This window comes from Falco naumanni, chromosome 10, assembly GCF_017639655.2.
Source record: "Falco naumanni isolate bFalNau1 chromosome 10, bFalNau1.pat, whole genome shotgun sequence".
In the NCBI taxonomy this organism is placed as follows: Eukaryota; Metazoa; Chordata; class Aves; order Falconiformes; family Falconidae; genus Falco; species Falco naumanni.
The window spans coordinates 30,603,819-30,619,181 of record NC_054063.1 but is presented as its reverse complement, the minus strand read 5'-3'; the positions used below and the strand labels follow the sequence as shown (position 1 = coordinate 30,619,181).

The 15,363-nt window shown below is 48.0% G+C and overlaps 1 protein-coding gene across 1 annotated transcript; it reads left to right on the top strand.

The window, feature by feature from the left end:
- The first annotated feature begins 559 nt into the window (after positions 1-559).
- Positions 560-13,219, top strand: LOC121094630 (somatomedin-B and thrombospondin type-1 domain-containing protein-like). The gene is made up of 5 exons (XM_040608533.1): positions 560-841; positions 4,156-4,350; positions 5,291-5,369; positions 7,179-7,355; positions 12,255-13,219. The coding sequence occupies exons 1-5, from the start codon at positions 613-615 to the stop codon at positions 12,370-12,372; spliced, it is 798 nt and encodes a 265-aa protein (XP_040464467.1). The 5' UTR covers positions 560-612; the 3' UTR covers positions 12,373-13,219.
- The last annotated feature ends 2,144 nt before the right edge of the window (positions 13,220-15,363 follow it).

The following is a 15,363-nucleotide window of genomic DNA, read 5'->3' as shown; positions in this document are numbered from 1 at the left end:
CTAAATAATTCACGCCAGTGGCTCTAATCGCTTTAAGCTTCTTGCATTTGGAAGGAAGCAGCAAATTCAGGGTAATTCTGCAGGGAGGCAGCATAGCCAGCTGGAGCGTGTTTCTTGCAGGCTGCTGTGCTGGGAATGGAGTACCTTCAGGTCTGTGGTGGCTCCTGGGGTGTGCTGGAGTGCAGTCCGGCCCCAGATGGGCGCTTTGAGCAGTACGTTTCGATGATGATCTGGCTGGTAAGCGCTGGCCGTCAGACGTGACAGCCTCGCGTGTCCGAACCCTGCCCAGAGGGTCAGGGCAGAGGCACCGCACGGGAGCGCCCGGAGAACACGGGGGCTGGTGCGGGGCGGCTGCACGGCGCCCCCCGGGGCCGCGGTCCCCCCGGGCGAGGCGAGGCGGGGGGGCCCGCCCGCTGCGGGGCCGCCGGTGGCACCGAAGGGCTCCGGGCCGAGGCGGCCGCCCGGGTTGGCGGCACCGGGGCTCCGCCCGGCCCGCCCCGCCGCCTTCCCCCCTGCCGGGCGCGGGGAGGCGGGTCGGCTCCTGCCCCCTCCGCGCCTTGGCGGCCGGGCCGGGCCGCGGGCAGCGCCGCTGGCTGAGGGCGCCGCGCCGCCATGGCGGGCCGCCCCCCCTGGGCCGCGCTGCTGGCGCTGCTGGTGCTGCCGGTGCTGCCCCGCCGCGCCGCCGCCGGCTGTGCCGCCCGCGGGCTGTGCTGCCCGGGCCGCGACCAGGCCTGCCGCAGCGCCGGCTGGCGGCCCGACGGCTCCCGCGGGCCCTGCTACTGCGACCAGGCGTGCGCCCGCACCCTCGACTGCTGCCACGACTACGCCCGGGCCTGCCCAGGTGAGCGGCCGGCGGGGCTCGGCCCCGCTGCCCCCCGCGCAGGCAGCTGCCCGGCCGGCAGGCGCCGCTGGGCGCCTGGGGACGCGGGAGGGGGCGGCCGGCCGGAGGGATGCTGCGGGCACGGTGGTCCCCGCCGAGGCTGTGGCTCGAGGGGGTGCTGGGGTCCCCTGGAGCAGATCGCTGGCGGGACGCGTGGGGATGCTGCGTGCTTGGACAGGACAGGAAAGCGAAGTGGGACTGAGAATCCCCCGATCCCTTTCCCTCTTGTGGGTTGAATGAGTATGGATGGGATCAGTTCTGCTGCACCTGTTAGTGTGTGCTTCCCGGCAGAAGGCACCGACAGCTCCAGCATTGGATCTGGTGGCAGCCTTGACCACAGTGCCTGTGCGGCCGTGTGCCGGGTCCCCGGCAGCGCTGCCCTCCCAGGGGCACAGCAGCACTCCCTTCCTCCCTCCCTCCATCCATCCCTCCATCCATCCATAAATGCCTTCTGCTAAAGTGCGGATGTGAATTGAGGAGGTAAGTGATTTTAGTGAGTGGTGCAATCTCGGATTCCTTTCCCACAAACAGCACCTTCAAAAAGTCTTACCCGCTCGCATCATGTCATTTTTTTGAAACCTGTATGGCTGTGCCTTAGCAGCAGAGTTTTGCTCTAGGCAGATGGGCCTGCATTCCCGTGATTCAATTGCCCTTTTCCTTTCAAGTAAGAGCTGGAAAAAAGGGGGGAAATAAATTAATTCCAAAGTGATTTAAACAAGCCACGTCAGTGAATGAGGACAGGCTGGTGGGTCTGCGGACCAGCAACTCCTAAGTGCAGCGGAGAGCAGCAAGCATCAAAGTGTTGCCCATGGGATCCCGTACACCTGGCTCACCTCTGGCCTGGGGCAGGGCACCCCAGGTCTGTGGGGAGGGTGCAGCTCGGCTGTCCTGCTGTTGGGGCTGGATGCCCCCGTGCCTTTGGTGCCTGTTCTGCACACGGCTGGGCTGTTGGGTGCTCCTGCAGTCCCGCTGAGTCTGCGTCCCGCTGCCCTCAGCAGTCAGGGATAACCGGGATGGATGGGAACCCCTTGTGTCTATTCCTCACATGACAGAAGAGTAATAAGAAGAGTGTTTGCAGCCCTTGTTAGGCATTGTGAGGGGGTGGAAGGGAGCGGTGACTGCCCCTCGCTGCGCTGGGCACCTTTGCAGCCGTGCAGGTGTCCCAGGGCTGCCCTCGCTGCCAGCCCGGGGCACTGGGCTGCCTCTCCCAGCCCGGTGCCATCCTGTGGCTCGCTAGAGGAATAACAGCATCGGCGAGAAAGCCGGTTTTGTGGAGGATGAGGTATTTCTGCATTATTTCTTGTGATTCATTTGCGGTGGATGTAAGGGACCCAGTTCTACTTTGACTAGTATTGCCTTGGCAGCCTGGCCTTTTTTTCTTCCTCCCACCGCTGAAGAGCTGCTTTATCAAACTGAATTGTAAAGCAAAATATTAAGGCAAAGGCATTAACATCTGACACCAGACAAAACTGAAGAGAGCAGAGTATTCTGAGTAAATCAGATGCACAAAAGGATAATAACGTTGGGAAGCCTATGATCCAATGCACAGACTTTTTTATGGTGCCATTGCTGCATAGATGAAAAGTCTCAATCACTTAGATAATTGATTTAATGCCTGATCTTTGAATAGGTTTAAAAAGCTGTTTGTGGTGACTTTAGATAAAGAAGAAAAGCAATAGCATTTAAAAGATCTTCCTGAAGTTTTGAAAGATAAGGGCAGTTTCAAATGAGGTTAATGCAGTGATCAGGGGTGTCCTGATTTTGGTTAAAGCAGGACAAGGGCTTATCTGTGTTTGGTGGGAGAATAAACTGAAGTATCAAGCTTGAGCTGCTCAGAAAGGCTGGGATTCGCAACAGCATTTGGCAGTTCACATCCCGGTGAAATCACTGGGACTCAGGCTTTTGAATGGCTTTCAAACTGGGGTGCAAATGCCTGTTACTGTAAGGTGCTGAGCATAGTGGCTCTTCACAAATTTGAATGGGCTCGTAGAATCGTTTAGGTTGGAAAAGACCTTTAAGGTCATCAAGACCATTGTCTAAACAAAACCTTGCCCTGGTTTAACCGAGCACTTCCAAGTCCATCATTCAACCGTATCTGCATCTTTAAATTGATGTCCTTAGAAAGGCTGGTGTGGTGTATTGTCACACAGTGGCCCAGCTCAGTCACAAGATACAGAAATGCAAGGAGAGGGACTGTAGCCAACTGAGAATACGTAAGGCAAAAAGTAATATATGATAATATATGAGTCTAGGCTGACCTGCAAGTGTTTTTCTCCAAAGGTATTGTTCTTGATGGTGAGGTTGTGTTGGTTAAGTACAACTGATCAAATATGTCATGGGCTATGGCTCCAGTTGCCTTTGGGAGAGATCAGCAGGTGAATGCTCTTGTGCTTGAGTGATTCCTGTGTTATTCCTGATAGCTCTCCCCAAAGGTTCAATCCTATGAAACTCAACTATGGGCATGCTCATGGAGAAGAGATCACGAAGGGGATATGTGACACAGGGAGTGGTGCCAGTGTGTTCCAGACTGAGCGAATGGGATGTTGAATGCTGAAGGCAGGCATTTCTTTAGCTGCATTGGAGGTCAAAGCTTAGGAGTTTAGCGCCGTGGCTACTATGTGAGAGCAAGTAGGGATGCTCAATGCTGAGAAGATTTTTGAAGCACTACATAGTGCAGGTTTCCAAAATTTAAAGTCATGAGTCACATCCTCAGACTATTTTGGGATTGGTTCCAACACGTAGAAAGTGGAAGCCATTGTATTTCATTTTAGTTCTTGAACTCAACTCCAGCCTGCCATGCTGTGGTCCAGACTCCGTGGCTGGTCATCATGTGCTGTGTGACATCTCACAAGAGAAGTTGGTAAGATTTCAGGCCTTATCTGCATGAAGGGTCTACAACACCCTCCCTTTTCTCCTGCTCTTTATCCTGCTCTTCCCCTACCATGCAATTTGACCTTGTCTAATTTTAAAACTTTTCTCAGTTCATCCAGTGCAGGTCCCAGTTTGCAGGGGAGGGTTGCAGCAGTATAGGAGATAGAAATAATAGAAAAAAAACAAAATTAGGTGACTGGCCCCATGTAGACTGCTCTGGATGGCTGGAGCAGGTGATTTCCTGGAAGCAGAGCTACTGGGAACTGCTGAACAGAACTGTGGGACAAGTGTGAAATAAGGAAGGTTGTACTGAGCTTTGTCAGAAAATGTCTTTTCTAGAGAAGGTACATCACTGACATAACTTCTGTAACCTTCTATGTCCCTGTTTGTTACCCTACCTCCAGTTATCCCCTGTGTCGTGTCTCAGTGGAGCGTCTGGAGTGGCTGCGCGGAGCCTTGCAAGACCACGTATCGTGTTCGGAGGAGGCACATCATCCAGGAGCCCAGGAACGGAGGAGAGGCATGCCCTCCTCTGGAGGAGAGGGCTGGCTGTGTGGAGTACTGGACTCAGCAAGGAACAGAGTGCAAACAGTCCCTGAGTAAGTCCACTGAAAATGTAAGTGGCTGGATACGCGAGGACAGGACCCGAGTTTGAGGCAGCAGAGCTGATCTTTCTTTACTGTACTTGAAAAGAGTTGCTTTCAGACACCAGCATGTTTGCTGTGGACCTGTCTGGTGTAACTGAGAACTGTGCTCTTCACGCAGGGGCTTAGAGATATCCTTTCCTGGACAGTATTTGAAAGCAATGCCTGCTGTGGGCTGAGATCTGCTGTATTTCAAAAGTGAAATACTACAGGCCAGTTGTGATCTCGCTTGTACAAGTGTAAATGTCTGGCAATTTTGATAGAGTCGGTAGATTTATGCCTGTTTAAAACTTCTGTAAGTGAGTGTTAAGCAGGATTTTTTTCTTTTTAATATTTTTTATTTTATGAGTCATCTGCAAAAAGTCATGAAGGAGCAATACCCATCAAAGGCAAGGTATGCCTTCTCTGCGCTGGAGCAGAGTGCATGCAGAGGAGACCTCCATCTATTTCTGGAGAAAGAGCCTGATTTCAGTTTGTTCGAATCAACTTTTCATGATGTACCTTAAATGATTTTTAGAAGAGCTGCTTGTCGTTTTTACTGGTATTTTGGAGTCAAAATCGGTCCAGTCTGGATGCTGGCTACAACTGACTTTTTCAAACCTGTTGAGAGTTGTTAAGTGAATATTGCCTCCCCACTCTGTCTTTTGGGTCTGCCTGGTAAGTAGGCTTACTCTGCTTAGGTGGAAAACTGGCAACAGTACAGTTTCTCTTTTTAGTGAAATGGTTGATGGTCACAGATAATGTGAAAATACAAAGTTAGAATTGTTTTTGTCTCCTCCTGAAGATAAAAGCATATGACATTAAAGGCCTATCTTTACTGTTTTGCAGACGTTAACAGCCTTAGTGCATTATTGCCACTTACGCTATGTATACTCTTTCTCTTTGGTATACGCAGTCCCAGCATTAATAACAACAGGAGGGTTTGGAAAAGCGAGGAAAAGAAGAGCTGCAGCTGATGGCAATGAAAGAGCAGGGTAAGTTGGAGGCTCAGCACAGGCGCTTAGTCACACTCCACCTTCAGTGTCTCACTGGTTGCAGTTTTGGGCCCAGCTTTTTGCCCATCAGAATCAGCGTTTCCCAGCAGAAGGGTGGCTCTTTTCTAGAGCAGGGTGCTGCTCTCCCATCAGCGACAGCAGTAACTGCAGTGCATCTGAAAGCTGTGGGTCTGCCTTGATATAAGGCCAGTACAAGACTGAAATTCAGCTCTTTGTTGATGGCATTGCTGCTGTTTAAGGTTGTGTGATCAAAAATCTGAAGACCATTCATTCAGCACTTCCCAGTGTAGAATCTGGTGCAGTCTGGACTTTTTTTACATAAATGGGGTAAATTCCCAGGGGACAGGGTTTGCTCTCTTTCTGCATGGGAAGAACATCTCTCCCCCTTTTCAGCCCTTTCTTGGCTGTAACACTGCCTGTTTTCCTCTGCAGCACCGTTGCACCGCACAGGTACAGGCAGGGTTGTGCAGAAAGCTCTGTTGCATGTTGTCTTCTGAGACACAACCATCTCTGTGTGTGTGCTGCTCTGCCTTTGGGCTGGTGCCTCAGACACAGGGGAGCTGGTATCAGCCTTCCCAGTCCCCTTCTTTCCCAGCTGGGATCATGGCTAGCGGTGACACAGTGCTGATGGGAAAGGTTATCTTCCACTCTGTAACCCCTCATACACAGCTTTGCAAGCTCGTTATTCCCCAGGGGTTCTTGCTGCAACCCCTAGTGTTTTGCCTGTTTCTTGTTGAGATCTGCTGTTCCTGTAAACACTGTGTGGAGTTTCCCAAAGCTGCTCTTCCAGTGTGATGCAGCCATGCACTTGTTGATTTATTTCCCCAAATGCTGTTGTACATGTAAGTATTTCCATAGTGTGTGAGTGCATCCATCCCCCTCACTTTAGTGTCTGAAGGAAAGAGCATCTGTTCACCCTGAGCCTTCCTTGGACTCCTCATTAGTTGAGCCTTCTCCCTGTAAAATTCAAAAATGTGAACACAGCTCTATTGCACACATATTTATCCTTGCTCTCTTTCCCTCAGGTAAGACAAGGAAGCAAATAGCTCACACGGTTCAGTGTGCTGCTTGAAGGTGTTTGGAAATCCCCGTAATGACTGATACAGAACCAGTCTAGGCTAGAACCCAATCCTCTGCTGTGTTTCTAGATGGTTACTGAACTTCCTTGGTTTTCCCCTCCAAACAAGGCCAGTTCCTTTGGGCTTTCCTCTCGGGTCTGGTTAAAATCAGAAGCAAAGCAAAGTCTGAGCAGGGCAGAAGTGCTGTGTCAATCTGGTAGTCATCCCACTGAGATATGACAACCCCACTGTGTCACTTAGGAGGGGGATCATCACATCATCGTGTACAGACTGATTCTTAGTTCCTGTTGCAAGCTGCTCTGCAAAACCCGTTATAAGTAAGTGAGAGTAGATGATAAAGTGTGGTTCAGCAAATGGATACCAGACTTGCACTCAGAAGACCTGTCTGTTGGTGGGGTTTTTTTTTGCTTTAGTCAAATGCTTGACCAATCTGCATCTCTATTTGTAAAAAAAGATGCCAGTAATACCTGATATTTTTTGATATGTCAGTTGAAAACACCAGCAGAGTAGTTTTCTTCCCCATTTAACCTTGTTGAAGTGCAGGTACACCCCATGTTCTGGTTTTTATGACCTTGGGTGTGGGATTTTTTTGTTTGTTTGTTTTCTTAATTAGTGTCCTGTGGTCACTCAGTTTAGTCTCTCTCTTGTAGTCCCATGGAGGGCTCTAATCTCGTTACTGAGCTAACCTGCTTGGTTGTTTTGATTGCAGGTACTGTGTTGAATTCCAGCTTGTGGCCATCACGCCGGGCTGCTTGCACAGCCACCACTCATACACTCGCTGGATGCAGTATCTCAGGGAGGGCCACACTGTCTGTGTGGAATGTCAGCACCCAGCTTTAGACTCCAGAAGCCTACATTGTTATGGGGATGGCAGTGGAAGCAAAAAGTAAGAGTTTTAGCTTTTGTTTTCCTGTTGAATTTTTCATTTTTCTCCCTTGATCAGCTTGTCCCAGTTTCATAATGCACTGCGTGCAGCTCTCTGGAGCACTCTACATATATTAACTGGTCTTTGTTGCATACCATGAGTTTCTTGCAGATACAAAATAACCTGGGGAAGCTCATGTATTAAACCAGTGACAGAGCCAGGACTGAAGCGTGGGAGTACCTGCAGTTAGCCTGCTAAATCTCATTGACTTTTAAGTGGCACAGTTGTGGAGGTTTTTTGTTTTAAAGACACTCTAGCAATGCTTCTAAGGTTAATGGTCCTGTCTGATGTCAAACAAACCCAAATCTGTTTCTGATTTTTAAGCACTGGGGATTATGTTTCTACAAGTGACCCTTTGTGAGTGTTTCTGGTGAGTGGCAGCTGGCTTAGGGACTTGGTGTGTGTAAGTGTGCTGGCACTTGAGGTTGGATGGAAGTACTGTTAAATCTTTGCACTTTCAGCATCCTTTCCCTGGAAAGCTGAAGAAGCTTTGGGGTGACTGATGGGGACCACCCAGGTTGTACAAACTGAGCAGACTCCAGCAAAGAGGAAGGGAATGGCTTGAAGCTGCAGAACACATCTGTGGCAGAGCCAGAAACAGAGGAATCCTGGCTCCCGAGCTCTGCTGTGGTCACTGGAGGCACAGCTTTGCACTGCTTTTATGCTCATACTCTTAGCCCCATTGTTAGTTTATTAAAGGCATCCTCTGAAACCGGTTGGCAGCCCTGCCTGTCCATCAGTGCTGGGCAGGGATATTTTAGAAACTTATATAAATGTTGAAATAAGCATGTTCATTTGAATTAGAAACTCTAAATTAGCATTGTCAGACCTGAAGCGCACAATGTGTTGCACTACCAAGACTGCCAATAACGGCCTTTTTTAGGCAGGGTTTTTCTCAGGCTTTTTTGTAAGAGGAAGTCATCTTCTCATGCCTCTTCCTTCCCTGCCTGGGCTTGTTATGTACAAAGGTTCCAAAAGCTTTTAGATAAAGAAGAAAAAAATCACAGTTGGTTTGGCCAGGAGTAGCTCTTACCTGTGTTCAAGATGTAACTGATTATAAAAGCTTACAATAATGTTATTTTACTAAAACCCTGGAGCCAGACAGGAACATCAGATTAAGCAAAATAAAAATATGTTCAGGAATTCATTTCCTCATTGGGCTGCGAAAAGAGGCGAGCATTTTCATTTGCTTGACCTGGTGAACAGCACTGAGTGGAAGCACAGAAAATGGCACTGTGTCCTTTAGGATTGGTGATCTGATTGTCAGGTAGCTGGTAGGCTGAAGGCTGGAGAGGGGTAACGGTAATGGAGCTGGGGTGAACGACGACTGGTTCACTGAAGTCAGCACTCAGCCCTCACCTCAGCAGATGGTTTAAATCCATCCCAATTGAGCAGAGCCTAGAAATTGTTCCCAGAGTCTTGCTGGAGGTCTGTAAGCTGAACTGGTGGGACCCTTGCACTGCAGGCATGTGAGAGCCAGCAGGAAAGCCAACTCCTAACACCACCAGCTTTTACCCCTCCAGCGTTACTGCCTGTAATGTCAATGAGGTCATGTCTGTGGCATTTTCTAGGCAGGTATGAGCTCTGTGTGTGCGCCAGGCTGAGGTACTGTGTGTGTTCACTTGGTTTCATTGCCAGGGTGGTAACATAGACTTGAAGGAGTGGCAAAGGTGGCCTGAGCAGTGTGTTACCGAAATCTCGGAATGAAGAACTTATCGACACCAATATGATGTAGATAAGCAGACACTTCTTTATTGATGGCCGGGTGCGTTGATCGTGAGAGGACTCGCTCACGCACCTGGCCGTCAATAAAGAAGTGTCTGCTTATCTATATCACATTGGTGTCGATAAGTTCTTCATTCCAAGATTTCGGTAACAAGTGGACAAAGCTGCCATCTACAAAAGGCAATGGAGATGCACTTTAAGCCTCCTTGAACCAGCAGCGCTGGGCAGCAGAATGTGTGACTGGCAGGTGGAACATGAATGATGTCTCTGGTCTGCAGCTTCCTCATCCTCTGTGTGTGTGTGTGTGTGTGTGTGAAGCCTCCCTTATATTTCGCATGGATCTTTTAGGTAACTCCCGTGTACCCCCAGATGGGACACCTCCAGAACATGGTCTGGTGATCTTTATCACTGTATGTCCTTACAGTGGTGAGTCAAGGAGATTGTTGGCCAGGGCTGGGTATTTTGCTTGATTTTCTTGATATCAACATCTCAAGCGCAACTATTTGCTATAGGTATTCTTTATACGAACAGAGCTATCCTCTAATTTGTTTCAAGAAAGAATATACTTTTTTTTCGAGGTTGCATGGAGGAAAAAACTGGCCTCTGTGATCTCTGAGAAGATACTGGGTTGTTGGTGGGGACAGCCATTGAGTGGGATGAGGGAAATGTCTGTGAAAAGGCTTCTGCCTTCTGTTAAAGTGGCCATATCTGAGTGTGCACTCTGCAGGGGAGCAGTGCTCTGAGGGGATCGCGTGGTGAGCTCCTCAGGCTGGGAGTCGCTGGCTAGATGTGGAGGGTGTAAATGCGATGCTTGTAAAGAAAGGTGGAAGGAGATGGGAAAGCAACTGTTTCCCTGAGAGGGAGGTTGGTGGGAGGCCAGAGCTGATGCCAGAGCCTAGGATGCGGTGAGTGTTGAGTTTGCCTAGATCTGTTCACAAGTCTCTTGGCTGTATGCTCGGTTCACGCTCATTTTGACTTCTTGCTGGTGTAACTCTGCCAGGACATGGGGACAGTTTTTGGTAACCACAGAGCGCTGGTTGTGCCGGCTGACCTGCGCCGCGGTGGGCTGGCCCGGGGCTCTGGGGGTGCTGGCTGAGGCTGTGCGGGGAAGCATGCACAGCTGCTGCCGTCGCACCCACGCGTGCCTGCACTGTGCTTCTCACCCTGTCAGCTCGGCAGCTTGTGCCAACATTAGTTCCCTGAGATATTGTTCCAAGAGTGACTCTCAGGAAGGAAAACATCTGACAGAGTTTAAAATAAACTCAGCAGTGCTGGTATATTTTGATGAGTATTTCCTAATTATCTTCTTCTGTCTAAGTGGGGTCTGGCTTATAAATGCTTCAGGTCGAAGAGAGATGCTGGTTATCTGTGCCTTCCACCTGTCTCCCACTCTGTAGAAGATGCTGGTTTATTTTAACCCCTGTTATGCAAGCTGAGGAGGTTTTCCAAAGTCCTTGATTTTCGGCCAGACCTGTGGCCATCAGGTGAGGATAGCTAGGATAATCTAGCTTGCATTGGCTTCTTTCTTCTGGAAGGTTATGAGATAAACAAGGCAAAGCATTGAGCCAGGAAATTGATCTGTTAATTTTGGGTCATCTTCTGAAAGGTCTACAAATAAAGCACAGACTTGACATCTGTGAAATTGTTGCTCAGCCTGTGTCTAGGAGGATCAGCTGTTTTTCATCATCTGGAGCAAGATGTGGCAGTTGTAGCACATGAATGTCCAGACTGCAACAGTCTGTGGCCATGCTCATGGGATGGAGGGAGAGAGGAAGGGTGGACTTGATTTATGGCAAAATCAGTATTTGCCTTCCTCATCAGCAAGATGAGAGTAAGCAGGTTTAGTGTATATGTTTAAGGAGTAAAGCCTTTTAAAGGTAAAGCTGCAGCCCAGAGTTCTGAAGGGTATGGGACTGCTCTGTGCACAGCCGGCTTGATCTGGGATCTGAATCCCCCCTGTGCAGATTCTGGAATTTTGAAATGATCCCAAGCCAAAAGAAAAATACAGTGAGCCTTTTCCAACCATGCGTGATGCATAAAACTGTGCTCTGGAGCATGATATCTCATTAAACCAAGGTCAGGGTTATGTTTGTGGAGCTGGAGCAATCCAATTTCCAGAAAACTATAAAACAAGCAGAACTTAGAGGTCGGTTGGGCTATTCTGTGGGCAGCTGTCTGCACAGGGCAAGAGTTGATCCAGTTGTGCTTCTCTGAAGGTCAGGGCTGGGACATACTGACGTGAGAAGTTCCCTTAGACCACCAAATGCTAAAATGTGGGAAGGAGCACGGTGCTATAGCAAAACTTCAGTTTCTGTGGCCGTTAGGCCAGCACTGCCTGGGAAAAATGGCCCGCGGACCTGCTTGGTTGTTTTAACAGGATATTTCTCTGTTCAGTTCTGGTCAACGTATTGATGGACCTGGGAGAAAAAGTGGGTTTTGTCCTCTACTTAAGAGGCCTGTGAGTAACCTTGTCCCAGCACTTGTGGGTCTGGTACCTCCAGCTATTTGCCAGCCAGAAGCTGTGTTGGCGTGTAGCTCTTAGCAAGGCAGAAAAGCTTAGGCAAGCGTTCCACTAATGTGGTTACCCAGAGATGCTCCTGTCTCTGCACCTGCTCACACAGACACGTGCTGTGTGTTGCGTGCTAGGTACTTATCCAGCACCTTGGTGGCTATGGGTGGCCACAGAGCTCTGCCTGCTGAGGGGGAGCATGGTGTTATAAAGAAAAATGGAGAAAGGGGTGTAACCTGTCGGGTAACTTCGTAACCTGTCAGGTTTTTCACTAGAGGAGTTATGGGGATGTCGGTGTGCTTTGTGAATTGTTGCATGCAGTGCTGGGCACCTCGAGGGAATATTCCTGTGAATCCTTTTGCACTTAACATCTACAGTATGTGCTGCTCTGGGTTCTTCTAGTCCAGTGTGCCTGCCTGACTGGGGCTTTACTTGGCACTATTGTAATCCTATGGGGGTCACTGTGGTTGCTGCTTCCTTACAGCAGTAGAAAGGTAGAATTGGATCCATGGAGTGAAAATGGATGTTAGCAAACTAAATGGGATTTACGGGATGATTTAAGCCCTCGTTGCCCTGCAGCGGCGGTGCAGCACATTAACTATCTCCCTCTTATGATTATGTTTCAGGAATCAGCTGTTGCACTGGCAGGCGGTAGGGAACCCTCGATGCAGGGGAACCTGGAAGAGAATTCGCCAGCTAGACACTTGCTCCTGCCCTTCTGTTCACAGCTTCTTGTTCATCTGACAGTCCCAGCGAGCGAGTGCTGTGATGGCTGGCACCAGCGAGTGGCAGCAGTCGGAACCACAACCAAAGCAATGACTTCATGTCAGAGGCTGTGCCACTTACTTTCAAGAGGTTGCTCTCTGTACTGGGGCATCCTGAATCCTCTCTGTCTGTGTGTACTCCTCGATTTCCAAAGAAATCAGGGTGGCTGTGAAGTGCCAGTCTCTTTCTGCCCTTCTGTCCCTGAGAGGGGCCTGTCTGACCCTGATGACTTCTTGCAAATTCCCCCTTTCTTGAGAGGAACAAGAATTCACCAGATAAGGAATTGGACAAAAAAGGCCATATGAACTCAGGTTTAATTGTTATTTTTCTAAAGTCTCAATGAAGAATCAACAACACAAAATAAATTAACTCAAGTGCCTGCTTTTCATAGCAATGGCACTTCTTCATGGATGCTTCCTGCTTATGCTTATATATCTTCCCCTTGTTTTCACTCTCCCTGGTCTCACCATTTCATATTGATCCTCAGTCTTACAGGGGGTTGATTTTGTGCTGCTGAGACAACAGCAAAACACAGAAATGAGCCTGTTCAAATCTGTGAGAATAGAAGGTACCAGGGATAAATTAGCTCTTGGACTTCAGGTTTCAAGGAGCATCTCTGAGTTGCTCCAAAATGCAGTGCTCTCCTGGGGCTCTAAATAGGAAGTCATCCCAGCTGTACCGGGAGGGCTATCTATAGCTTTGTATTTTTGACTGGAAAATATTTGAAATATTTTCTTTAAATTCTTCTGATTTATATTCCTATTTTTCTATAAATGAAAATAAAGGAGACTGGAAACATTCTTCCAGTGTGTATCTATTTGATTAACCTGTGTAGTGCCGTCTCTTTAGTGCGTGAACCTGCCTAATTTGTTCCAGCCGATCCCGCTGTTGACTCCTCTGCTCCAGCAGGTAAGACTGGAGGAAAAGTCGCTACTATCCAGTTCCAGAATTAGTCAGGATTTACAGGTGTAAGTCCAGCACCACGACCTGCCACTATGCAGAAGTGGATGTGATGTTTCTTTTAATATACACATGCTTCTGGATCTGCTTAAAGAAAACTACAGAAAGGACTTGCGCTTTGCGGCAGGGTGCTGCAGTGGTGAGCGTCTGTGTAATGACTTTTGTCAAAACCCAGGTGAGTGGCTGGGGGTGGCTCCAGAAGAGAGTTTAAATGCTCAAGTCTGACTCTAGATTTGGATTCTGAAACCTGTGTAATGTCCATGTTGAGGCTCTTTCGTGGAAACATTAAAGGGCTCTGCGGATACGTGCTTGAGATGCTTGGAGGCATGTGTAGTATGGCAATGAGGGGTCTGAAAGTGCCTGATGCCTCTTGGCCAGTACAGTAGGGATTTGAGAGCAAGGCTCTGCTTTTCATTATATATTACAAGCTGTCTCTGTGGATTAATGATTCACAGTGGGTTGATCACATCCCAGAGTAGCAAGATTTTAAGGAAAAAAAAAAAAAAAAAAAGGGCTTTGTGCTTCACTGTCTGACATAATGTGTAACTTACTTGTGGCCTGCTCAGGAGTACTTGCTGGTTTGTGAGCAGAGGGATGCGAACCTCTGAGAGATGGCTTGGGAATAAATAACGGGAGTACAGCATTTCAGTTTTTGCAGTGAGGAATTCCTGTTGAGCTGGAAGCCAGTTTCATTTTCTTGGTGGAGACATAATCACGGTAGCATTTAGTCATCGGAAGTTGTTCTTTGTCCTGCAGAAACCCCATATTGGGTCACAGGACTGTAAAGAGGCAGCTGGTCACTTCAGGAGCAGAGTGGAGCCTCCTATTGGAAACATTTTTCATTTTCAAAATCTATCCAAACTTTTGACAACACGAAACCCTGCTTTTATCAGATGCTTTCAGAATTGAGTACTTAAGATATAAAGGACAGAATTTTTGCTTAATAATGCTTAAAAAACCTTAGTCTTCCGGAAGTTACGTTCACTCCAGTGCCCTTCTCCTATAACATCAGAACCAGTCAAGTAGAAAAAGGCTGTATTGCAAGGTTATAAATGATAATGTCAAGTGGGAAAAGCCTTATTGTCATCAGTGAAAGGATGTGGCAACTAAAAGCACATTAATTGCAGTACCTATTATTTACTGAGTATACTTGTTATCTGCACTATGTTTATGTGTATGACTTTTATTAAATTGTCATAGTTCTTTCTGTCACAGATTTAGTCCTGACACTAGTCTGTTTGGTTGTGAACCTTTCAGGGTACCAGACTGCCCTCCTGATTCAGTGTCTTGGGAATAAGTGAACCCTAAGAGACATTCTTTTGATAATACTTTGTCCTATTCTGGCAGAAACTGTAGGAAACTCTAGCCAGGTTTGGTGTAAATTTGATGTCTAGGAAGTTTGCAGAATCAGTTTTTTAAGTGAGCGAAGGTAGCTGAGAAGTTTGAGAATAGGCTGCTTAGATATAATAATCTGGGTCAGATCACTACAGAATCTGGGCTTCATTATATGTTTTGGAGTTTCATGGTAAGTTTGCTAAAATGCACTTTAGGTTGACTGAAACTGCTTGTGGATTCATGTCACATTTGATGATTAGTCCTCGTAAATGGAGACAGAAGAAAAAGGGGGATTTAGAAGTGGTGGAATGTTATTATACCTCCTAAGAAGTGCTTTGATCTTTGATTTTGGAGTTTTATTTCAAGAATGGAAACAACATGAGTCAAACAAAGTATTTCATTCAGCCTGCTCATTGTTTCCAAGCTTCTGTTTTGAGGAAAATGTCAGAGAAAAAAAGCCCTCATTTTGAATTGACCAAAATGAGTTATTTACCAATAGTGCTCTCTTTTGGGTCCTGCTTGTGAGACAGCCGTGATACTAAATTAGTAAGCACTAAATAGTCTGTTCCTATGGCCAATGACTTGTTGGTCAGCATTTTTTTTTGCTGCTGCATTGGCCCTGAGAGCTGATAACAGAAGTTCCTAACAAGAGCTGCTGATGCTGGCTTGGTAGGA